Raw genomic sequence first — 23,937 nt, forward strand, 5'->3', positions numbered from 1 at the left:
ATTCTACTTGAAATACGGATTTAAAATGTCAAATCAAAAGGAATATTTGGTATCAGAGTTTTGTCTTTGTCTAACATTGTTAGAATAATTAGTTGATTGTTTTGTTGTACACTTTAGTTAATTATATTTGGTCTGTAAAGTTGGAAAAAGTTTATTATAATCCAGCAACTGAACAACCTGTGTCAGGTTAATAATATTACTATCAGCTGTTTTTATTCTTTCAGTCCTCTGGTAACCTTGAACAGAGAGTGCCTAAACAAAGACGGCCGCTTGTCTCTTTTGTTGATAAGTAGAAGCCTTCTCACGCTGCAACAGCACCTTTTTTGTGTTTCTGACTCATGTCCTAATAAACACAAAGTCTGAAAACAGTATGGGACCGTCATACATCTGTAGCAGGCACTACACACAGTCATTTAGTTTACAAAGACACTGAAGTACCTTTTTCTGTCCATCCTCTTCATCTATTTCTGCTTCATAATAGGGAGCCATTGGACCTGGTGGTGCTGGTGGAGCTCAGGGACCCCCTGGCCTGCAGGGTATGCCCGGAGAGAGAGGAGGTGCTGGCATTCCTGGACCCAAAGGAGACAGAGTAAGACATGATGGGAAGAAAGTGTTAATGACTGAAAATATGTTTTACTCATATTTATATAAATTTAATTAATTAAAAATAAATTATGAATTATAAAATAAATGTATTTATATTAATACGATCTATGTATTTATATTTTTATTTATTTATTCATTAAATATGTAGAGTTTAGAAATTGCCTATTTAAGTAAGGTGACTGACTTTTATATGTATTTATATTCCTATAGGGTGACCTTGGAGAGAAAGGACCTGAAGGTGCTCCCGGCAAAGATGGTGGCAGAGTGAGTGACTGTCATTGTGATCATCGATAATTTCTCAGTGTGGCAGTAGTTCCACTCATGTCTTGAATAATAAATGTCTAGTCTAGTTTAATATTTAGTTCTCGCAAAAAAAAAAAATTGAGTGCTGATATCAAAACAAAATGTTCATTCTCATGCCAAATTTTGTCATTAACCTTCTGCTGTTTCCTGTCACAGGGTCTCACTGGTCCCATTGGTCCTCCTGGTCCTGGTGGTCCCAATGGCGAGAAGGTGCTTGTTATATCATTTTAATTAATTATCACATAGCTATTGGCAAGTTATCACTATAATATGTTCTCATAGAGGTTTTTATTAAACATGGTGTTGAGCTGTACTGAAATGTCTGGCTGTACATCATTCTGGCAGATCCAACTGTGTTAGTCTGCACATCTGTCTGAACCCACTGTTCACAGCTCAGTGTGTGTTGCTGATGCTACTGTGTTTTCTTATTTAGGGTGAATCTGGTCCTGCTGGTCCTTCTGGAGCTCCTGGTACCCGTGGTGCTCCTGTAAGTGTCACAGAAACATCACTCAATAGTAGTTTTTGTAAGATTTAACATGATAGGTATAAAAATGTAGCTGTCTATGTTGAAGTTTTCAACAGATTTGGCTCACCTTCAGTCAGCATTGCAGCCTAAACTAACCTCTGAGTGTGCGTTTCCTCTCTTCCTTCCTCTTTCAGGGGGACAGGGGTGAGACTGGACCTCTTGGGCCCGCTGGATTTGCTGGACCTCCTGTAAGTAATAATAGCAACACTGACCAACACTCCGCTCTGCAGACGCCTCAAGAGCATGACTCCAGGTTCATAAACTCAATGTCAGGACATGTAGTCTACGGCCTTGTAGATTTATTCTAGGACATGCTGGCCATTATCAACTCCTCAAATATTGATTTAAAAAAAGATCTAATTAAAGGATCAGATTTATTCACAATGGATATACAACAGATAACCTCAACACCTTGATAAAAATCAAATAATATTGTCATGTGGTTATTTTATTCCCTACACTAAAAATCTCATCTCATATTTCGTTGTCTGGAAAATGAGCCAGCCAAAAGAGTTATGAGCGAGAGATGACAGACATCAACACAGCTTTTTTTATTTCAAATGGAAACACTTGGACATAATAATAAAGACATAATTGTCTTTACCTCGCTTTTAGGCCTCTGTGACTCGTTTTGTGTCTTACCAAATGTCTTGTCTACCTCAGTGTGTTATTCTGTGGAGAGAAATTAGTGTGCAGGAAGTCTTTGTATCACTTATCCATTCAGTTCCTCACAAAGACTCCAGGCAGACATGAAATAAATGTTTTTAATAAGCCGCATCCTTCCAAATGTATTTTCATCAATATTTATGTGGCAACACAATTCATCATACTTTCTTTTTTCTCAAGGCTGCACCATCATTAAATATTTAATTTATTTTGTGATAAATAACACTACAAGGTATCTAAGTCATTTTAGGTTCACAGCTCACAGACTGTAACATCACAGCTCATCACCAAACAGACAAGGTCTATGTAACCTTTGCTGGACATCAGCCACTATGGCCACAAGCGACAATGACACAATAATATTAGATACTTAACTGTAGTGCAACAGTAGCACTGTTAGAGAAGACTCAGAACGTCAGTGAACCGACTCAGTAATAGCGCTTTTAATAACACAACTTAATTTATTCAAAGTTTGCTAAAATTAGCTACTATAAGCTACTGGTCACACCAGACCAAATATCTGTGTTTTATTGCTCATTATTTAAACTTTTTATTTATAAGAAGAAGAATGAAATGCCATTTCGTCTTTCAAAAGTCACATAGTCTCACTTTAAACTGTCCATAATTGCTTATATCTGCAAGTTAAAATCTTCTGGTAGATGGTAGTGCAATATGTACTTTTAATATACAACATCACAAAAGCTCTGTTGTCCAAACTGAGGCAGCAAACTTCATTAATCCTTCACGAAGCAGGACCTACCAGGTCCACTCTTTCCGTTATTACCTTTCACAATAAAAGCCTTAGTCATTAACAGTATGTACACTCTGTAACTGTTTACCAGAGGGAACTCAAATTCAGTCCAAGCTAAAATTCAATGAAATAGCTTAAAGTAGCTTAGGCTATACAACAATTCACCTCAGACGATCAATGGTATCCCAGTAGTTGGTCCTCTGCCTCCGCCAATCTATTCAAAGCTTTTCTTAACAAAAAATGCTGCACCTGTTGCAAAGTCACATCGCTGCCAGTATGAATAGTTTTAATACTAAATATTTGCATGCAAGTATTTATTTTTGTTTGTTACGTCCCTGTGTGTAAAGCGATTTAATATTGCACTTCCACAAAGTTGAGAGACATGCAAGAAGCATGTTAAAACGATTGCAAAAGCGGCAGAGGAATAAATGATGTTTAGTTCTTAGTACAGGTCAAGCTCCAATAACATTGGATCCCACATTTCCCACAATGCACCTTAATAGCATCTTTACAGAGCCACAGAATACATCATGTACTGGTTTTCAAAGGCTGAATAGTACTAACCATACTGGTTAACTGACCTTAATGTGTAAAACCGGTGGAGTTCCCTGAAACCAAATCTATTTTAGGGAATCTAGAAGCATCTATCCTCAATTTAATGGCTGACATATTTCATTCATTCAACTGTTTCTGTCTTTTTCTATTTCAGGGTTCTGACGGTCAGCCAGGAATCAAAGGAGAACAGGGAGAATCTGGACAGAAGGGTGACGCTGGGGCCCCTGGACCTCAAGGACCCTCTGGTGCCCCTGGACCTGCAGTGGGTGTTTTTCTGGACTTTGCCTAAGCCCTAAATAATGAGGGTTTAAACCTAAGTCACTGTTTTTGGAACTACATTTTAAAGCAACTGAAAGTGGAAATATTTGGAATAGATATCTATAAACCATAAAATAAATGTCAGACAGTAAAGTATCTTTTCTCTTCCAGGGTCCTACCGGTGTTTTTGGACCTAAAGGTGCTCGTGGTGCTCAGGGACCTCCTGTGAGTGAAGTTTTGAAAATATCTTTATCTTTAACAGTTATGTCAGAGTATTTATGGCTTTGTCTAACTTAATCTTTCTCTTTCAGGGTGCCACTGGTTTCCCTGGAGCTGCTGGCCGAGTTGGACCCCCTGGTCCCAATGTAAGTTCGCTACTACACCCAACTGCCCTTGAACACATGGCCGGGTCCATAACCCTTAAATAGATAAATATATATAGGACACTGATATTGTCACAAATTTTCAAATAGTTTGAGTGTTAATTTTGCAGTATAGCATATTTTTACACAGACTTCTAGAATAAATAAACTGAATTCAACCTTTATTATCTACTGTGGAGATAATAGATTTATTATTCAGTCTCTGAATGAAATTGGGCACAGGGAAAGAAGAAGCAAGGTGCAGCAGAACAGATAAGGGAACGTTTTCTAAATGCCACCTGACTTATTGTCACCTAAGAAGCCTTTTTAATTTGCACCTGTAAAGCATTTATCCTTGCCGTTTCTGCACATTCACACAACCAAAACAGTATGTCTGACACAGCGGAAGTTGTTTTGGTTTGTTCAAAATATTTTTACAGACTTGCTAGAAGGAGGTGCATCATGAATGTGGTATCAAAAGTAATGTGCACAGTATAGAATAGTCCGCAATAATAGAAATCTGCAGGCTCTGTAAACATAATGCGTGCATGTATTACAATATAATATTGTTTCATGCGTGCTATTTCATTTTGTGTGTTAATTCATCCTCCTCACTTGTTCTAGGGTAATCCTGGACCTGCTGGTCCTGCTGGCCCATCCGGTAAAGATGGACCCAAGGGTGTGAGGGGAGATGGTGGACCCCCAGGCAGACAGGGTGACGCTGGGCTCCGTGGTCCAGCTGGGGCTCCTGGAGAGAAGGGAGATGCTGGAGAGGATGGTCCCTCTGTGAGTTTGTCATACTTTTAATCATACTCCTCCGTGTAAAACTCAAGACTCTTCTGGACTTTTAGATAATCTTTAACTTCTTGACCTTGTAGCACTTGAAATACCACTCCAATCCCTCCAGCACCAACATATTTAGCCACTCTAACTCTTCTCTCCAGACTGAACATCTCCTTGAACACCGTCAAGGTGAACACAGGTGTCCATTATATAAGAAAATGGTTAAATGTGTTTGTTTTCTACATTTCTGTCGACTTTTACGTAGCTCAGCCCAAAGAGCCAATTTCATCAGTAATGGACAGCAGCAGAACACACTCTCCATTAATACACAGAGCTGTCAGTGTCCATCACTGACTCTAATAGCAGACCAAGACATATGACAGCACAGGGCAGCACAAGCCCAGTGACAGACTAATGACAGGACCCCAGGCTTTTACCTTGCACACACACACACACACACACACACACACACACACACACACACACACGTCATAAACACATGGCGAGCCTTGTCAAGATAATGACACATCACAGATGACTGCATAGTCAAACATGAAGATAGCTGCTGTGTTGACACTCTTTATAGATTTATAGATTACATATGAAATCTTGATCCACGCATCAACACATCCGAGTCTGTGTCAGCTGACGATCTGGTCTCAGGTGTCACATGAGGCAGAGTGGACTGTGGTGGTGAAAATGAAGTAGACCAGAGAGATGGATTTTGATCAATTTGGGAGTTGTGAAATCTCAGTTGGAGGAAAATTGCTTGAGATCTGTTACATAACTTTAAAACTTAATCATATCTTTATTCTAAATTTACGTTTTTACACTTTTGTACAGATCAAATAAGCGGGACATAATGTGTTAATCAGTGAGCTTTAGAGGAGTGAATAAGCAAATTTCCCAAGATGCATCACTCTGAAAAACCCAGTAGGTTTATTATAGTTGTATATTGTGTCTTTAATTAAAAGATTATTATTTAAAACAAAAAGACAATCATAATTACATGACACCAAATGATTTGACTGCTGATACATTTACCACAACTGAATTCTCCCCTCTCCTCTCTCAGGGTCCCCTCGGTCCTTCAGGTCCTCAGGGTTTGGCGGGTCAGCGCGGTATCGTCGGTCTGCCCGGACAGCGTGGTGAGAGAGGTTTCCCTGGACTGCCTGGACCTTCTGTAAGTAACATACTGTTTGCTTTATTAAATAATTGAATGTGTTAGGGATGCAATTTATTTTCATAATCGCTTAACATGTATTTTTTTCTACAATTAATTAAGTATTTATTTAGTCTATAAATGTCAGAAAATAGTAAGTAATGCCTGTAAAAGAAATTCCCAGGCAGCTTCAAATTGCTTCAAATCGATTAATCACTTAAGTCATTTCCAAGTCCAGCTACTTAATTATGTGCATTTGCTGCTTTTCTTTGATTCTTTGATTGTAATTTGAAATTATGCAATTTAAGAAAACAAAAGTGTCTATTTGCTTGTCTTTTAGTTGGCAGATTAATTGATACTGAAAATATTTGATAGTTGCAGCCCAACGCAATATTATAATAGAGTAAAAATAGAGAAAAGAAGTCAGTCTTCACAGTTAAGAGACAGGAACTCACAAATATTTGGCTCTTTTGCATCATGAAAGATTAACATATGATCAAAATATGTGTTCGTCAATCAGCAGTAGAGCTTAGTACTATGATTCTCACTGCAATGTTTCTTGGTTGAAGGGAGGCTAAATAAACATCAGCTGGTCAGCGCAGAGTTGTGTCCAACATAAGGTGTTTCTCTTCAGTTCACTGCCGCAAGTGACATACTGCCAACTGCTAACCTTAAATATAAAGATAGGCTGTTAAGTAAACCTATACTTAGGAATCCTCCCTAAGAGCACAATGCCTAATGCTTTGTCACTCCGTACAAAAGAGAAACGACACATGACTCTGGACAGGCTGCTGTGGCCTAATTGGGTCACAGTCACATCACATCTCACATGAGAACAGCCAGGACTTTTCTCCTGATGAACTGATTCTATTTGATGTACAGTATGACATGTGACAAGAAGGCTCTCCTGCTTACATCGCACACTATTTGATATGTGACATGAGCCATGTCCCCGACTTACAGCCCCTCAGCAGTGCATGTCCTTACCATTAATTATTCATCAGTGCGCATTAAAGCGATGCCAAGAAGGAAGCGGTGATGCCAAAACTCACCCAGAAATGTTTCAAGCAGAGAATATGCTATTAATAGTGAGTAAAGTTTGAACTGCAGATACAGTTTATCTGACGTTCTGTAGTTTGAGCCTGTACTAATACCTGTATTTCTTATTTTGTGCCATGTTCTTTATCTTTACATTCTATAATAGTCATTCAAACACGTCAAATGCGTTTGCAGAAAGTTTGAAGATAAACTGGTCTGGCAATCAGTTTTCAGGTCACTGATTGTCATCTGGCTTGGTCATGGATACATTAGCATTTCAAATGGAATGTGTATAGATATCAACATGAACCTTTCCAAAACCTGACTGGACAAACATACCCTTCCCCGAGCTGTGATTGGTCTTTGCCTCCAATTTGACCAAAATAAGTTTCTAAATAAAGGAGGAGATTAATAGCCCAAGCAGTTGCAAAATAATGCTGCATTTGAAAAGGTATTATTTGCATTTTATACCATCATAGATCAACATATTGATTTATAAGTGTGTGGTGTACATTGACCTGGTTTGGAGTCAGCTGTTGCTCTTTTCATTGATGATCTGGGAAATATTGACAAAAAACTGTTTCTAAATCAGTTTGTGGAGACAAGAAGGCCAAGCAGTTGCAAAAAACATGATGCCTTTAAATATCTGAAACACAGCTGTCCGCCTGGTTTTGTTTCTGCTCTAATTGGTTGTTTTAATTGTGTGGCAAAATCGGAACTTTCAAGATATAAACTGACTGTGTGAACATCTAAATTGATGCTAATTTAATTGTTGTCATTGTGGGTAAAAAAACCTCTGAAATGGATTTAGACTGCCAAATTTGAAAGCTGTCCTGTTAGAGTATTCTTAATTATTTAGCAGGTATTTATGATAGTCACTGCTGATTTTATAGAATACAACAAACCAAAATGTTTAAATAAAAGCGTGTCCTGATCTTCAGCTGAGGACTCAGAATATCTGATTTAGACTTCAAGGCCATTATCAGCCTGATATATCATTGCGATGGGTGATTGAACCTCTGCTGATCATTGTGGTGTTTAAAAAAAAGAGAGATTCACTGAATATATAATGACAGAAGTGTGAGTGAACGTACCAGCGAGTTGTAAGTGTGGTAATGAGTCCTCCTCGTCTCTCCTTTCAGGGTGAGCCCGGAAAGCAGGGAGCTCCTGGTGGCAGTGGAGACCGCGGACCCCCTGGACCTGTTGGACCACCTGGACTTACTGGACCTGCAGGAGAGCCTGGCAGAGAGGTGAGAGAGTGGTCAACACATAGCATGTGCGTGTTTAGATTCATATCTGCCACATTGTATTTAGTATATTTAGTCATGTCCTAGCCAAGTCGATTAAAATGTAATGAATTACTATTTGCATCATGTATACATTTGCATTGTGTATACTCTGTGTCATCAATGGGTTTTGTTGGAGCAGTGTTCATTATGCAGCTGATCAGTATTCAATTGGACATCTGGCTTGGTGGAGATGGAAGCTATTAACAATAAATGTTGTCTTCTGACAGGGCAACGCTGGATCTGATGGACCTCCTGGTAGAGATGGTGCTACTGGAATCAAGGTGAGGAAAACACACATACCCGCTACATAAGATACATAAATCAAAGCCTCTGCGTTGTAGAATACTGTACCTGTACTGTGTTGTCAGTTTTCAAATATGCTATTACTCAGGTTTGGGACATGCTTTTATTCTTAATGTGTTGCAAATGCGGTGAAATTTGAATTGCATTAGTGACAGGAACAGATTGGCACCCCGCTTGGCTGACAACACCATCTGAAAAAAACTTTTTATTCAAACACCCAATCAAAATCTTAATAATCTCAGTATGTATGTGCACAGAGAAAATTAACTCCACAATATTATTGATTATTATGGTTATTTAAATGATTATTTGATGATTGTTATAATAATACTAATAATAGAAATAATAATTATTATTATTATTTCAACCTTTCTAAATACAGGTTTCTAAATAAGGTAGACAGAAATAATCTGTACAGTGTGTGCTACAGGTATCTTTTCTCACATGACTGACCTTTCTGCTGCAGGGTGATCGTGGTAACACTGGTCCTGTTGGTGCTTCTGGTGCTCCAGGCGCTCCTGGTGTTTCCGGCCCAGTTGGTCCCACCGGCAAACAGGGAGACAGAGGAGAGTCTGTGAGTAGTGCCTCCAACACTAGTGACATTGTCTTTAACAAAAAACAGTGATGGTGTCTCAAGTGTAAAGTTTGTTTCTCACTATTATGTGAAGAGCAGCATCATTTATAAAAGATGTATATTTTACTGCTAGACATCTGCAGGTGGTATAGAGGAGGCCCTTTGGTTAAAGTGAAAAAATAACCGCAATGTTTTATTTTTCTCATTTACAGCATTTATTTAGTGCATTTCCAGATTCTCTATTATTATTATAAAATTATTTGATCCTTAAATACATCTTTATTACAAAATGATCTTAATCTTATCCCAGCGGGCATATTTAACCTTTCTGTAATATTAACCTGAATGCTTTTGGAAAGTTGCACAATGTTCTTAAGTTACAGACGTACTGATTAAGTGATAGATCATTTAAAAAAAATACATGTCAATCAAGACAACAAAGTTACAGTACTTTTTACACACAAAAAAAAGAAATGACGGTAACAATCCACAAATATTTACAATGAATATTTGCAATAAATTAACACGTGTTAATGTTAACTGATACTATCACAGTAAATGGGATCTGTCTGATCAAAGCAGTGCTCTAGTAAATTATGTTTGAACTATAACATAACAACATTCTTTTGTTTTTCTTTCACAGGGTGCACAAGGACCTTCTGGACCTCCAGGACCTGCTGGAGCCAGAGGAATGCCTGTATGTGTCTTTATATACATGAACACAACTACCTGCACGCACAGTTTTGAGTTATTTAACATTTAACAATTTAACAAAATTAAAAAATGAGTGTCTATCTATTGCAGAAGTGAAATTGAGCCTTGAATGTCTTTTCTAGAACAAAATGTTTTGGTGAAATTCTGCATTTATTACACTATGGCTTCTAATGCAACAGAAAACCAAACATTTTCCCTGATTAGGTTGTTGTCCACTTTTTCTCAGGGACCCCAAGGACCTCGCGGTGACAAGGGTGAGGGTGGAGAGTCTGGTGAGAGAGGACAAAAGGGACACAGAGGCTTCACTGGTCTGCAGGGTCTGCCCGGACCTCCGGTAAGCATTAATTATAAGCATTGAAAATTGTTCTAATTAAGAATTATTGTTATAAAATGATGGTAAAGTACTAAGATTGTGATTCTTCATAGTATCAAAAAGTCTTAAACTTGTTGAATGCTGCAGAAATCCTGATGTATGAATGTAATCATTTTCTGATAAGGGTCAAGCTGGAGACCAGGGTGCTACTGGACCTGCTGGACCTTCTGGACAAAGAGTGAGTACTAAAGCTGCCAAAATATTGGGAATATCACTTGGAAATCACTTTAAAAGTACAAAGACTAATGTAGTACATTTCTTCACATGCAGTGTCTGTAGTGCTTAACGTCAACATCTCCACGTGTGTATATAGGGACCACCTGGACCTGTTGGCCCCAGTGGAAAGGATGGTGGAAACGGTCTGCCAGGACCCATTGGACCCCCTGGACCACGTGGTCGTAGTGGAGAGACCGGTCCCTCTGTGAGTACCCCACAAGAACCGTTACATTGATCTTCCACTGAAAATTTTAACAGGCTAAAAATACCTTTTACAATTGTGCACAATATGTTACACATGTTACATGCAAGAGACCATTTATTCAGGAATTAATCACGCTCTCAGAATTGGAAAATATTGATGTTGCTAATCTGTGAGATAGCAACATTAAAAAAATAGTCTTAGACTAGAAATCAGGTTGCAGAACAGATTGCAGCGTTTCCTGAACCCATTGTGGGAAATGAGGGGGGACTTTTGTAATCTGAATGAAGAAGGAAGAATAATGCAACATTTGTGAGCAAGAAATGAGACTACAAAAGTGGAGTAATGACTAGACAAAAGAAAGATATGGTGTGTAGTGCCAAATGTAACCCTTCCTTCTTTCTCCTTTCTCTCTCAGGGTCCTGCTGGAAACCCCGGACCCCCCGGTCTCCCTGGTCCCCCTGGCCCAGGCATTGACATGTCCGCCTTCGCTGGTCTTGGTCAGATTGAAAAGTCCCCTGATCCTCTCAGGTACATGAGGGCCGACCAGGCTTCCGGAAACCTCCGTCAGCACGATGCTGAGGTCGACGCCACTCTCAAATCTCTCAACAACCAGATTGAGAACATCCGCAGCCCGGAGGGATCCAGGAAGAACCCGGCTCGCACCTGCAGAGACCTGAAGCTCTGCCATCCTGACTGGAAGAGCGGTGAGTGACAGCGAGAGGAATTGGTCAAATTGGGGTGAGATGATGGAGTAGGCATAAGATAGGTGACATTTTGCGTTGGCAGCTCAAGTTTTGTGGAGTCAAAACGGAGGTTAAATATTGTTAGTATAGCCTGGTCTGCAGCTTCGATGTCACAGTGCTACAGTGACTACTGACATCAGAAATCAAAAAATAAAAACTCTATGAGCATCGACCTGTTCAGCCAGGAATGATTTGGCCATTTGGGAGTCTTCTCAAACTTCCCAGCTGCCAGTCCGCCCCTGTCTGGTACTGTTTGGATGTGGCTAATTCAGAGTCTGTTTTTGAAAATGTCACAATATTCCATAACATTATGCAATAAAATTTCAACAATGATCAGCTTTTTATGCAGGCAAAGACTGGGCATAATATGAAGCTGATGTGTTTTTGTTTTGTTCTTCCTGTAGGAGACTACTGGATTGATCCCAATCAGGGCTGCACCATCGATGCCATCAAGGTCTACTGCAACATGGAGACAGGAGAGTCCTGCGTCAAATCCAAGCCTGCCAGCATCCCTCGCAAGAACTGGTGGTCCAGCAAGAGCAAGGACCGCAAACATGTCTGGTTCGGCGAGACAATGAACGGAGGATTCCACGTAAGTTGTTGTTTTTTATCTCTCTACACAGAAATTGAGCTGAAACATACCGGCCTCTATTATTTGTAGTTTGATGAAATCAGACTGTCTTTTAGACAAATGTAGCTCAAATAAATCATGGAACGTTTTTTTTTTTTATTATCAGCCTCTCACCCAATGTGTGTTGGGATAAGCTCTAGCCGAGTGTACAGTAGATAACAATTTCTCTAAAAAAAACTAAAAATAGCATAATCCTTACACGTTAAAAAACTTGCAATATAGTATCCATAGTAGCAGAGACATTAACTGTTATTTAACACTTCCTCTACCTTTCCTGCGGCCCAATGCAGTTCAGCTATGGTGACGACAGCCTGGCAGTCAACACTGCTGCCATTCAGATGACTTTCCTGAGACTGCTGTCCACCGAGGCTTCTCAAAACCTCACCTACCACTGTAAGAACAGCGTGGCCTACATGGACGCCTCAACGGGCAACCTGAAGAAGGCCGTTCTGCTGCAGGGCTCCAACGACGTGGAGATCAGAGCCGAGGGCAACAGCCGCTTCACTTACAGCGTGATGGAGGACGGCTGCACGGTAAGACTGGACAGATTAAACACAAATGTACAGTACACACAATGTTTCATGTAAATATACATGCACGTGATGAATCAGACCATTATATAATAAAACTCAAAAGACGGATATTAGAATTGGTCACGATTGACTTTCCCTTCTTGAAAGACATTAGGCACTCTCTTTCTTACTCTGTGGTGTTCACTCACCTCACCTAGCCAATCTTACACGCTGCAATTATGGAAAAGGTCATAGGTCATTTAACAGCCAATGTGATTTTTCCCTCTGCACAGAAACACACGGGACAGTGGGGCAAGACAGTGATGGAATACAGATCGCAGAAGACCTCTCGTCTGCCCATTGTAGACATTGCACCCATGGATATTGGAGGAACAGACCAGGAGTTCGGAGTGGAAGTCGGGGCAGTCTGCTTCTTGTAAAGAACGAGCGATCGAAAAAGAAGAGAGAGAGAAAAGAAGTGGGAATTTGAAAGAAATCAAATGAAAGAGGAGCACACTTCAGATAAAGAAGGAGAGAAAAAGAAAAATCAAGACACTTTTTTAAATGGGACTTTTTTTCTAAGTAAAAAGTGCTTTTTCCAAGTCGAACTCCGTAGGATATCTGCACTGAATGGCACCAGCAACTGTCATCTGTGATTCATCCAGCATTGTCACCCCCCTGGCCCCCCTCCCCCTCCCCTATGGACACCCAGCCCTCCCTCGAAAGACCCCACTTCACCCTGGGTGGACAGCAACGCCCAAACACCACCTGCCCCACCTCATAACCAAGATGGAGGAAGTATGAGGAGAGTACGGGAACATACCAGGGAACTAGAGAGAGAAAAATGTGTTGGTGTTATTTATTTATTGTTTAGGTTTGGGTCCCAGGTGTGGTAGGACTGAGTTTGTTGCTAAGTAATAAAAAGCCCACTTACAAATATTTAAAAAATAACCATATCCACCAACTTCCTCTCCTACTTCCTCCTCTTTTCTAATCACCCCATCACTCCTGTACCATATCCACTAAAGCACACATATCTCTTTGAAACCAAAAATCTAGCTACGTAGAAAATGCAGTTGTTCCTATTTCTACCACCACAGTGTGTATCAAAAAGTTACTGTGTATTATAATAAAAGTCAATGGTGCTATTGTTGTAAAACAGTCTGTATTTTTTAAACGACCAGATACTCATATGTAGTGACTTGTATATATGTATATATACAGTATGTATATGTGTGTATACATATATACAGTTTCTCAGAGAGAGCAGCTCCCACTGGGATTTTGGATTTCATGGTGATAAATGTCCCCGCCTGCTTCAACTCTTTTATGCAAACAAACATGCCCATGATGACGTTTGACAATCAAGCCACGTCCAACTTGGAGTTATTACTGAATTTAATTTTCTTTTTAGTTTTGTTTTGATAAAAGCTACCTCACACTAAAAAAAACACATCTCAAATCAAACTGAGGCTTTCTCCCCCTGAAGCTTTGTATACAAAACCCTAGAATTTAGCATATCAATATGACCAAAAGAAGCTTGGTCATAAAAGCCCAGTCTGCTGCCCCCCAATTTGTTGTAACTTTGACCCCCATCCCTCTCTACTTCCTCCCATCAGTCCCCTCACACAGGGAGTGCCCTCTGCCTCGGCGTGCACACACACACACACACACACACACACACACACACACACACACACACACACACACACACACTCACCCACACACACGGTTCAAGAGATTCAGGGCGTTTTTGACTTTGTTGCACCAGTTCTACCGCCAGCGCAGAGGGCTCGTTTGTGTGAGGTTGTGTATATTTCTTATTATTAATAATAGTATTATTATTAATAATAATAGCATTATTATATTATTATTATTATGATCATGACTTGTTTTTGTTACGTTTTAATTAATGTAAATTGGAAATAAAAGACAAAACCAAGAAACAGGCTGAAGTTGCTTTTTATTTGTATCCTGTTTTGTTCTCCCCTTTGTTGAAACATCTGGGGTAGTACTGTGGTTTTGACTCTTCCCCAAGGAAAACTAAGCCACACCTAAACATGTCACTTTGTCCTGGTGCCACTGTGTGTTTTTGTGGTGGTGTCCAGATATATTTCTAGGGGGAGAAACACCTCAGATTTCAAGAAAAGGCAATGGAGGGAGCAATAAATGCGGGGGCCATTTTTGTTTTGTTGATGGTAATGTGTGGAAACCAACAACACAAAAAATGTAAAAAAAAGGTTGAAGGTGGCGATGGTGAATTTTCCCATCATGTACTTTTATACACTATGTAAAATTGTTTCTCTATCATTTCCTTTAGTTTTAACGCATGGTAGAAATAGGAAACACTGCCAACAGTTCATTCTGTGAATTGATGTCTTCCTGTTCTTCTATTGAATCTCTTTATCTTCTTGCTTTTTTTTCAACCTACAGTAGCAATAAAAGGTAGAAGCATTTTTTTGAACAAAGTAGAGCAACGTTTCTTTTATTTTTATATACTTTGTTTTTCTTTTCTTAAAATCACTTTTTGATAGATCACTTATTATTCATTGAAATGGTTTCCCATTTATGACTTCATCGTTGTTTGAATAATTATTGGCAAACAAACAGGAGTACAAAAATAATCACTGTGACAGAAATACATCACCAATAAAAAAAAAAGTACAAAAAAAAGTAGTAAAATTCACAGAGGGCATGCTTGGTTCTTGAGTTTCGGGTTGTCGGCATCGATTCACCTTATTGAGCCGAAGTTAGTTGAAGACTGTGATTAGAGATGCATTTGGGCAAACTGAACTCTGACACATCAACAGTAGATGTAGGATTCATGACAGACAGGTAACATTCAGAGGAGTATGTCAAGATACACCACAGGGCTTCACAGTCTGTCACAGACAGACAGAGCAGATATCAGACTTCTTATTCTAATCGTTCAGCCTGTGGTCTACCTAAGACTGGGTTTTAAGCTGGACCAGTTATCATAACAACATCCATATCGTTCTACTCAAAGTTTAGTGATTCTAGCTCTAATTCACAGTATTTCTTCATGATGAACAACAACACAAACTTCCACATTTAGCACATTACAGTACACAGAAAGTTGCCTTATTCTAGGTTTCGCTTCAGCTCTTACCATTTTTCCAACCTAATTGTTAGATTAAATGGGGCACAGTAATGTTTTATTACATCTATGAACACTTAGAAGGTCGTAATTGTACACTTGTCACATGGACACATGAATAAGAACCTGTGAGGCCGGCACTAAACGCTAACGCCAGCATGCTTACATGCTCACAATGACAATAGACTGATGTTTAGCAGGTATAATGTTCACCATGACTGTTAACCTCACTTTTGATAACCACCTTAGTTTACGAGTAAACATGCTAACATTTGCTAGAACAAAACACAAAGTAGCCTACAGTTGAGGTGATGGGAACGTTATTGGCTTTGTGGATTTGGACAAATAAATGATGGTGCTAAAAAATTAGGTGAACACCAAAATTATTGTCTGCACCAAATTTCATCATTATCCATCCAATAATTGTTGACTAACAGACCGACATTGTCATTCCTAGAGCCACGCTGCTAGCATGGCTAAAAGCCTCCTCTTACACCAGTGAACCTATTTGGCTTGTGACCCCTTAAACAAACAAAGCAATGGCTGCTTCAGACCCCCCTACAATCTGTTACATAGCCAATATCTGCTCAACCAACTTATGCTTTGAACATAATAGAAAATAAACTATAGAAGCACCTAAAGTCATCCAATCATTTGCAAGAATAACAACTTGAAAGGAAAAGAAAACCTTTTGTGTGCTGTAAAAAATGTTAGTTTTTTTCTGCTTTAGTATCCTGTCAATAATCTCATGAACCCTTTAAATTGAATTAGCGAGTTCTTGCTGGTAACCGCTGTCCTAAACACCCATTAGATGTTGCTGGCTTTCAAGAGGCCTTTTAGTTTCCATATGTACAAGTGAATACATTAACCAATCAATCCACCCTCCCCTCAGAGAATAATGCTCCACATTTTGCCAAAGTAAATAGAAACCAAAATGAAATTAAAACAAGATGGCCGTGAATGCAGTAAGGTTTTGTTCCATATTAAGTGCATGTTCAGTTTACACGTAAGGCCTGGAATTAATCTTAATATTGCAGGCGTTAAATGTACTAACTGAGAAAATTATTCTATTTATTATCAAAGTGTTTTGCCTTTTTTTACAGTGGCTTGAAAAAAAATCAATTATGATGAAGCCTAAACTATAAATGGGAGACAGAACAATTTGTATACAGCAATCATTGCAGAGAGAATGGAAAAGCAGGACTCAAGAGATTAATTAAAGCTAAACTAACAGCTTCTCTCAGGATAAATGGCTGCACTAATCTAATTTATGACAAGGATTCATTTCTAAATCTGGCTGGGATTTCTTTGTACCAATCAGTGGACACACTGTGTGTACACTTGGCCTTCCAGATATTTTAGAGCTGATTGCTGCAGCTTGTACACAAAAGAGTTCACCTCTAGCTCTAATGGCTTCGTGACAGTACATTTAAATCAGCAGTTCTCCACTGGCATTGAGGCCTTGTATTGGAACAGGCTTAAATAGCATCTGTGCAAAATCAATGTTATCCAAAGGAAAATGGCCTCTTTCAAGGCACAAAAACTCACAGAAAAATGAAACAAGCAATTAGATGCCTGTTTTATTTGAGTTCGCACACTTCTTCAACCTGGTACACACACTTCAGCTGATTAGTGGCTTTCAAGTCTATATGAAGGGTCAGTTGGTCAAAGACTCTTAATTAGAGCTTAATGAAAGATAAAAGACCACAGTATGGGGCATGGTGGGAGAAGAAAAGAGAAGGAAAGAGGGACTACAGAGGGAGATAGAAGGTTATAAAGTTCAAAGAATTGTCTTTCTTTATAGCTTCTGCTGCACTTTTTGTTTTTTTCAGTTTCCACTCTTTTCTCTCAGTTGACATGGTAGAATGTACACAAATATTTTTCAATAAAATTGAGAAAAATGCAACAGGTGCATAAGTATTAGGAAAAGTGTGGTAGAGGGGCTTAGTTGTAACAAATATAAAGAAATAGCACAAAGCACAGCTGTATAAGGTTTGTTTTCTCTGGATCAGCATCTTCCAGTAACTCCACACAGCATTTTGATATTTATCAGTAGTTGTTCTTGAAAAATGTATTTGCCTATTGTTCCATTTAAATAACAGCCGAGCAGGAGTTCAGAAACCAGTGCTCAGAGTATCTGTCTCTGTGGGGGTCTTGCGTGGGCTGGGCAAACTCTTCAGGTACTCCAAATGCCTGCGAGTCTCGGCTTGGTTCTGCCTCACATAGTACACTACATACACTATGACCATGAAGAACCATACAAACATTGTCACCAGCATTGCTACATCAGTGGTTTTCCTCTGCAGGCTGCAGAAATTCACCCCGGAATCCAACAGTTTGACCAGCGGTTGACCAGCGTTCTCGCCCTGCGACCCCGGGTCCTCCCACCTGCTACCCTCGCCCACCCCCCTTACAGAGCTCTCACACACGATCCCATTCACTGTCTCCGGCTCCAGGTTCAGAGTCTCCATCAAGTCCTGAAGGGCGCAGTCACAGTGCCACGGGTTGTGGTAGAGGCGCGTCTTTGCACGAGTAGAGCCAAACTCCTCCCTGCTGGCCTGCCTCAGCTGGTTGTGCGAGAGGTCCAGTAGGCGCAGCTCCGGGCCCAGATGCCGCAGGGCCCCCGAGGCAAGCGAATCGATGCGGTTGTGGGACAGGTACAGGTCCCGCAGGTGGACCAGGTCGCTGAAGGCACTCTCGGGGATGTTTCGGATGTAGTTGCGTTCCAGGTGGAGGGAGACAGTTTCCGGCGGGATCCCCTCTGGGATCTCCCGCAGCCCCGCGTCCGAGCACAGAACCGTGGCTGTGTCCCAGGCGCAGTGGCAGCTGTCCGGGCACTGAGGGGACGCTTGGCCCCACAGAGCTGAGAACCAGAGCGAGATGCGCAGCCATGAATGAAGATCCACTCCTTTACCCCTCTGTCTTCTTCCACTGACGCTGGTACATCTCTCCTCACACCAGCCTGTGCACATCGCCTCACCATAGCCCCCTGACACACACCAGGTCCCAATCTCACACACACTCACTTGCACCGGGAGGATCTGACAGATTGAGAGAAGAAAATAAGGGTCAAAGATGACTGTGTGTATGTCTCTCTTTACAAACACATGCAACCAGAAATGAATACTGACAGGAGAGATTATCATGTTGGGGAGGAGGAGGAAAGAGGTCAGTGGGAAAAGCGATAGTGAATAAAATAAGCCTACATCGGTTTATCTGATGAATACAATCCTGCATGGAGAGACATTGTCAAATAAAAATACCAAAACAAATAAGAGGAGAACCATTTCTGAGCAACAAAACCATCCCTTGTTATCCACAGCATGTAATGACGTTCAAAGTCATCTGATTGAAACAACTCTTTCTGCAACAAAAGGACATAAATCATCATTATTATCATTACTACCCTTCTGCTTTTGTGCGTCTCCAATTCAAAACCAGAGGAAAAGCATCACATTAGACTCATCAATGCGTGTTCATCTCATGTATCCCTCTATTTATTTTCCCATGATGAAGTAGCCCTTTAATCCATGTTCCATCAGCCCGCGTTGATTCCATGGCTGGAGATAGAGCGGACTGTAGGGATGGAGGAGGGGGAGGGATCGATAGCCCAAGTATTGCCTGCTACACTATTAATGGCAAGAACATCAATCGTGCCTGTGTCCCACGGTGTCAATAAGTGACAAAAAAATGAACCAGCAGTGGTCTGGGTGTTTGCATCTGCTCAGTGCTCCTGCAGTGAGGAGGCTAAACACTATAAGCTCTGCATCCCAAAACCACTGGAGAACACATTACAGGTGTTATGTGTTTTAGAGCCGCCCAGACTCATCTGCCTCAGTTTTGTTTTTGTTTTTGATCTGCTGTATTTAATCCAGACAATCCAATTTAGTGTTTCTAGGACTTGTTTTGTTGAGACAAGTACAGCCGTATGATTGTTCTTGATCCCAATACACTCTGTGAATTTGATTAAAAGACTATCCTCTTAAATGTCAAGCACTTTCTGCTCTCTCCCATGTCTTTATAATAGTATCAAAGCTGTCACGTGCCTCTTTTCTCCTGCACAGACAGCATATACTAACAGTGGCCTAGATATGGTCGATAGAAGTGATTTGACTGACAGCCATGTCCATCAACTGTCGTACGAGCAGAGGTGAGGATTTAGTTCTCCACTCATTAACCGCTCCGTTATTAACATACTGAATGCAGCTGCATGCAAATCCCCAATTAGGGGAAATAATCATCGGCCGCATAATTATGAATGGGAATGAGAAAGGTTGAAAGACAGGGGACGGAAGGACTCACAAAGCAAATATAGACGGCACTGTGGTTACAGCTGATGACTGCCGTTTCCAATTATTGTAATATTCCTCCTTGTTTGTTAAAGTAAAGGTAATCATTTAAATGTAATAATGCAGAGACTCGCTGAGTTCATATTGACCTGCATTGACGTCTTAACATTTTATTTAAACTATTAATAACGTTAATCTGGGGGGAAGCGGAGGAGCTGGACTATCGGAAGGTAATGAACCCTGGAAAACAGATCATATTGCTCCATGCAAGCAAACAAACACATCGTTTTAGAAAACTTTTGAAGCATATAAATGAAGTTTGTTTAAAGAACGCTGTTCGCCTCGTCAGGCTGCTATTAAAAAGTTTATGCAAATAAAAAAAAAAAGAGAAATCCACGCCGACAACCGACTGCATCGACGATTTGATCACTAATTATTCCTCCAGAGGCATTATAACAACAATACAATATTTACTGGTTCTATATGCGGGCAAACATAGATTTATAGAAACTTACCTGCGGTTTCTTGTGAAGTTTGAGATCCAGAAAACGGATATGGATGTTTTTTTATACTCCCGTTGCAGTTTTTCTTCGGATTTCTCCCGACGGCACATTAAACATCATCCTCTCCTGCTCCTAAATGGGGGTTTTTTTGGGGGGGGAAACTAAGTGAAGAGCATCAGTAGTGGATCCGTGGTTTGTCGCCTGCAGACAGCTTCATCCCTGCCTGTTGTAATAGAGGGTAGTTATAGCAACAAAGACGTGGGTCTCTCTCTCTCTCTCTCTCTCTCTCTCTCTCTCTCTCTTTCTCTCGCTGAGTGTGTGTGTATGTGTGTATGTGTATATGCGTATGTGTGTGTGTGTGTGTGTGTGTGTGTGTGTGTGTGTGTGTGTGTGTGTGTGTGTGACAAACGTGAGGTGTCTCACCATAAGTCCTTCCTCACTATAGATGGCATCAGTCTCCTGTATTTCTGAGAAGACATTGGTTATATCTCCATGAGATGTTAACTTAATTATATATACCTAACAACATTAAAGGTAAGCTGCGTTCATCTCTTATTTTTCCAGGCTATTGGAGGTCACATAGAAAGAGACTTTATCCATCACTCCAAAGACTTCCAACATGTAGGTAAAGGCTCTGCAATGCATGTATGAAGACAGGAGAGGTTGGACCTAAGGCAACCTTAAGACCCACTCACTCTTACCAGGATCACCGATTTCCATATAACAACATACACACAAACACATACACACACAGTGATGCAAATTACACATATTGTGTACGGAAAAATTCATGGTGGTTTACTGCTTGCTCTCTCTTTTCTATTATAGGCAGCAGAAAATATCTGTCCCTCTACAGGAGAGCCCTCGGGAGGAAAGGACGGGTCTGACAGCCATGATGGCAACTTGTATCCCTCCTCTGCCTACCCAGCCTGTCCTGCTCCTATCAAACCTGCCCAAAACTATGACATATCCACTCCAGACTATAATTTGCATACAGGTGCATTTCTGTGAATGTTTTGTCTAAAAAAAAAGATGATACTCCGTCCATCTCTTTACAAACACACACAACCAGAATGAACACTGACAGGGGAGATTATGATGTTGAGGAGGAGGAGGAGGAGGAGGAGGAAGAAAAAAAGGTCAGCGGGTAAAGAGGGAGAACGCTGCAAATATAATTTACAGCTGCATTTCTGCGAATGTTTTACCCTTGACGGGTGATTGTCTGCCTGGTTGCCAGAGACAGGGCTGCGGACAAGCTGAGTTTTGTGGGTTTTTTTCAGATACAAAACAAGGGACAAAAGGGTGCTTAATGAGAAAGCACATGACAGACAGAAACCAGCATTACACACACTGTTCTCAGGTCCCTGAGCTGATAGTGAATGACATGATGCTGGAATGAGAAGTTCAATTAGCAGCAAGAAAAATGAAAACCTTTATGTACTGTCTATTTGGTATGTTCTCAGAGGAATCAGTTCTAAAAGATGTACAAATAGGAGCCCTTTGTTGATGGCGATGTTGACTCTTTGAAGCAGTTTGGCATCATCTGTGCGGTTTGGCTGTAATCCTCAGGGGGGGAAAGTAAATGAACCGTACACAAATTTATAAACAGATAGAGGCAGAGGAAAATATATGACAGCATGTGGCAGGAATATATTCCTCCAAGGCACAGAGAGCAGGCATGGTTATGATTTTGTCTATTGTCTGTGTCGTGAAAAGACGGCAGGACAAAAACCACCATCCAGGCTGCATGTCTGCTTCACCTGATGGAGTGGGAGAGAGAGATAAAAAAAAATATTTGAAAAGCAGTGGAGCATTTCTTGTAACTAGCCTCTCATTCTCTTGGGATTGAATCCCGTAACAACAGGTCATGCTGGGGGCAGGTGTTCTGCTGAGGCTCTCAGTAGCCATTTTTCCACAGCGTGGCCAACTGGGACTTACCAGGGCTGGAGTCGTCTAAAACTGCTTACGATCGAGGACCAACACAAAGAATTGGTCTGTTGCCGTGTTGTTAGAAACCACAAGGTAGATGGAAAATCATCCCTGCTGACAAAACAAAGTATTAAAAAAAATGTTTTGTATGTAATTTTGGTGACAGGAAAGGACTTAGTGCTGATAAGTTTTTCTGTTCTCTTGGGGGAAAACCAGAGCATAAGCTAAAACTAGCAAAAATGAACGAAAATAATGCAGGAAGTCTTTTGACGAGGCTTTGGATTGTGAAATACAGTCGGAGTATCTTGCGCCAACAATCAGGCAAGTGCACTACAACATAAATAAGCCAGCAATTGTGCATTCAAGGGTAATGTGGTGGCTGGAAACTCAAATCAATACACATTATGATACGAGTCCGTTTTTTGTCTTCCTTGTCTATTGCATGTTTTCTCTCTAAGTGGTCGCGATTACACCGCTGTAGTGAAAATACCTGCGCCCGTCTTTTAGTGAGGTGCAAGCTTTGAAAAAAGGACTATTTTATGACCCGACCAAAACTACACAGAGATGGCAGAGATAACAATACAAAGCATGTGACTGTAAAAGGCTGTCACAAATGTGTATAGATTGGATTGAGACCTTGGCTCAGGTCCAGCGGAATAGAGAGCAGAGTAATAACACTAAAGTGTGTGTGTGTGTGTGTTTGGCAAAGTTAGTGTGGAAAATAAGATCAAGAATAGGAGTGCCTTTAAAAATAGTCAATGCACTGTGTTATCCGTGTAAATGTCAAATGTTTGTATTTCTGAGCGGGATCCACTCAAGAGTATAACAGGCTTCTCCGTTTCAATTAAGAGTGACAAAGAAAGACGATAAAAGAGCCTCGTCAGTGAAGAATTAACAGTCTGCACCTCTGAACCACAAACTGCATGACAAAAAGAGGAAAAGAAGCAGAGTAACATTAACAGCTGTAAGTGAATTATTTTGTGGCGTTTTGCACGACGACAATAATAACAAATGACAGATAAAATGCACGGCAATGAAATTCTGGAGCAATATGTTCCACAACGCAAGAGCAGCGGAAGGGCAGCCTTGTGGAGAATGCAATAAGCTATGAGTAACAGGTAGAGATAAGGGGGGGAAGAAAACCTGGAGTATTAATGAAAATATTCAAGGCACATCCCCGACTTTATTACAGGGAAATCGACTGTACAAATCGCCCCGCTGCCAGTAACCTCGTCACGACGCCGGCTGCCATAAGGAGAACCTCTTTGTGGCGTTTGGAAATCTAATTTCTCAGAATGAATCAGGCCTCATTATTAACCCTTTGATCTGGCAGCCAGCGGAAGTAGCCTCCGTTTCTCTTTGTAGTGCTACAGTTAATGTCAGGATGCTGGTAAATGAAAGGGTGAACCACTGTCCAGGCGTCTATATAAATCGACCCTTGAAAAAGGTAAGGCCGTGGTATTCACCGGCTTTGAAGATGTTGGAGTTGGTCGGCCAAACTGCATCACAGTTCCTTGATGGTGACAGA

At 40.6% G+C, this 23,937-nt stretch overlaps 2 protein-coding genes across 3 annotated transcripts in view; one reads left to right on the forward strand and one right to left on the reverse strand.

The window, feature by feature from the left end:
* Positions 1-13,729, forward strand: part of col2a1b (collagen, type II, alpha 1b) — a 47,128-nt gene extending 33,399 nt beyond the window's left edge. For both annotated transcript variants that reach the window (XM_068712340.1, XM_068712341.1), the window contains 21 exons: positions 482-589; positions 817-870; positions 1,066-1,119; positions 1,343-1,396; positions 1,570-1,623; positions 3,562-3,669; positions 3,837-3,890; positions 3,977-4,030; positions 4,652-4,813; positions 5,886-5,993; positions 8,153-8,260; positions 8,527-8,580; positions 9,069-9,176; positions 9,820-9,873; positions 10,117-10,224; positions 10,388-10,441; positions 10,577-10,684; positions 11,100-11,388; positions 11,832-12,019; positions 12,349-12,591; positions 12,864-13,729. In XM_068712340.1, the coding sequence (XP_068568441.1) occupies positions 482-589; positions 817-870; positions 1,066-1,119; positions 1,343-1,396; positions 1,570-1,623; positions 3,562-3,669; positions 3,837-3,890; positions 3,977-4,030; positions 4,652-4,813; positions 5,886-5,993; positions 8,153-8,260; positions 8,527-8,580; positions 9,069-9,176; positions 9,820-9,873; positions 10,117-10,224; positions 10,388-10,441; positions 10,577-10,684; positions 11,100-11,388; positions 11,832-12,019; positions 12,349-12,591; positions 12,864-13,010 (2,271 nt within the window). In that variant the 3' untranslated portion in view covers positions 13,011-13,729. The remainder of the gene's footprint in view (positions 1-481; positions 590-816; positions 871-1,065; positions 1,120-1,342; positions 1,397-1,569; positions 1,624-3,561; positions 3,670-3,836; positions 3,891-3,976; positions 4,031-4,651; positions 4,814-5,885; positions 5,994-8,152; positions 8,261-8,526; positions 8,581-9,068; positions 9,177-9,819; positions 9,874-10,116; positions 10,225-10,387; positions 10,442-10,576; positions 10,685-11,099; positions 11,389-11,831; positions 12,020-12,348; positions 12,592-12,863) is intronic.
* Positions 13,730-14,105: 376 nt separating this feature from the next.
* Positions 14,106-20,813, reverse strand: LOC137873874 (leucine-rich repeat-containing protein 3-like). The gene is made up of 2 exons (XM_068712342.1): positions 20,493-20,813; positions 14,106-18,729 (listed from the first exon to the last, which is right to left on the reverse strand). The coding sequence occupies exon 2, from the start codon at positions 18,658-18,660 to the stop codon at positions 17,803-17,805; it is 858 nt and encodes a 285-aa protein (XP_068568443.1). The 5' UTR covers positions 18,661-18,729; positions 20,493-20,813; the 3' UTR covers positions 14,106-17,802.
* Positions 20,814-23,937: the final 3,124 nt, after the last annotated feature.

This window comes from Cebidichthys violaceus, unplaced genomic scaffold, assembly GCF_023349555.1.
Source record: "Cebidichthys violaceus isolate CVI_PGR_0920_01 unplaced genomic scaffold, fCebVio1.0.p SCAF_17, whole genome shotgun sequence".
Taxonomy (NCBI): Eukaryota; Metazoa; Chordata; class Actinopteri; order Perciformes; family Stichaeidae; genus Cebidichthys; species Cebidichthys violaceus.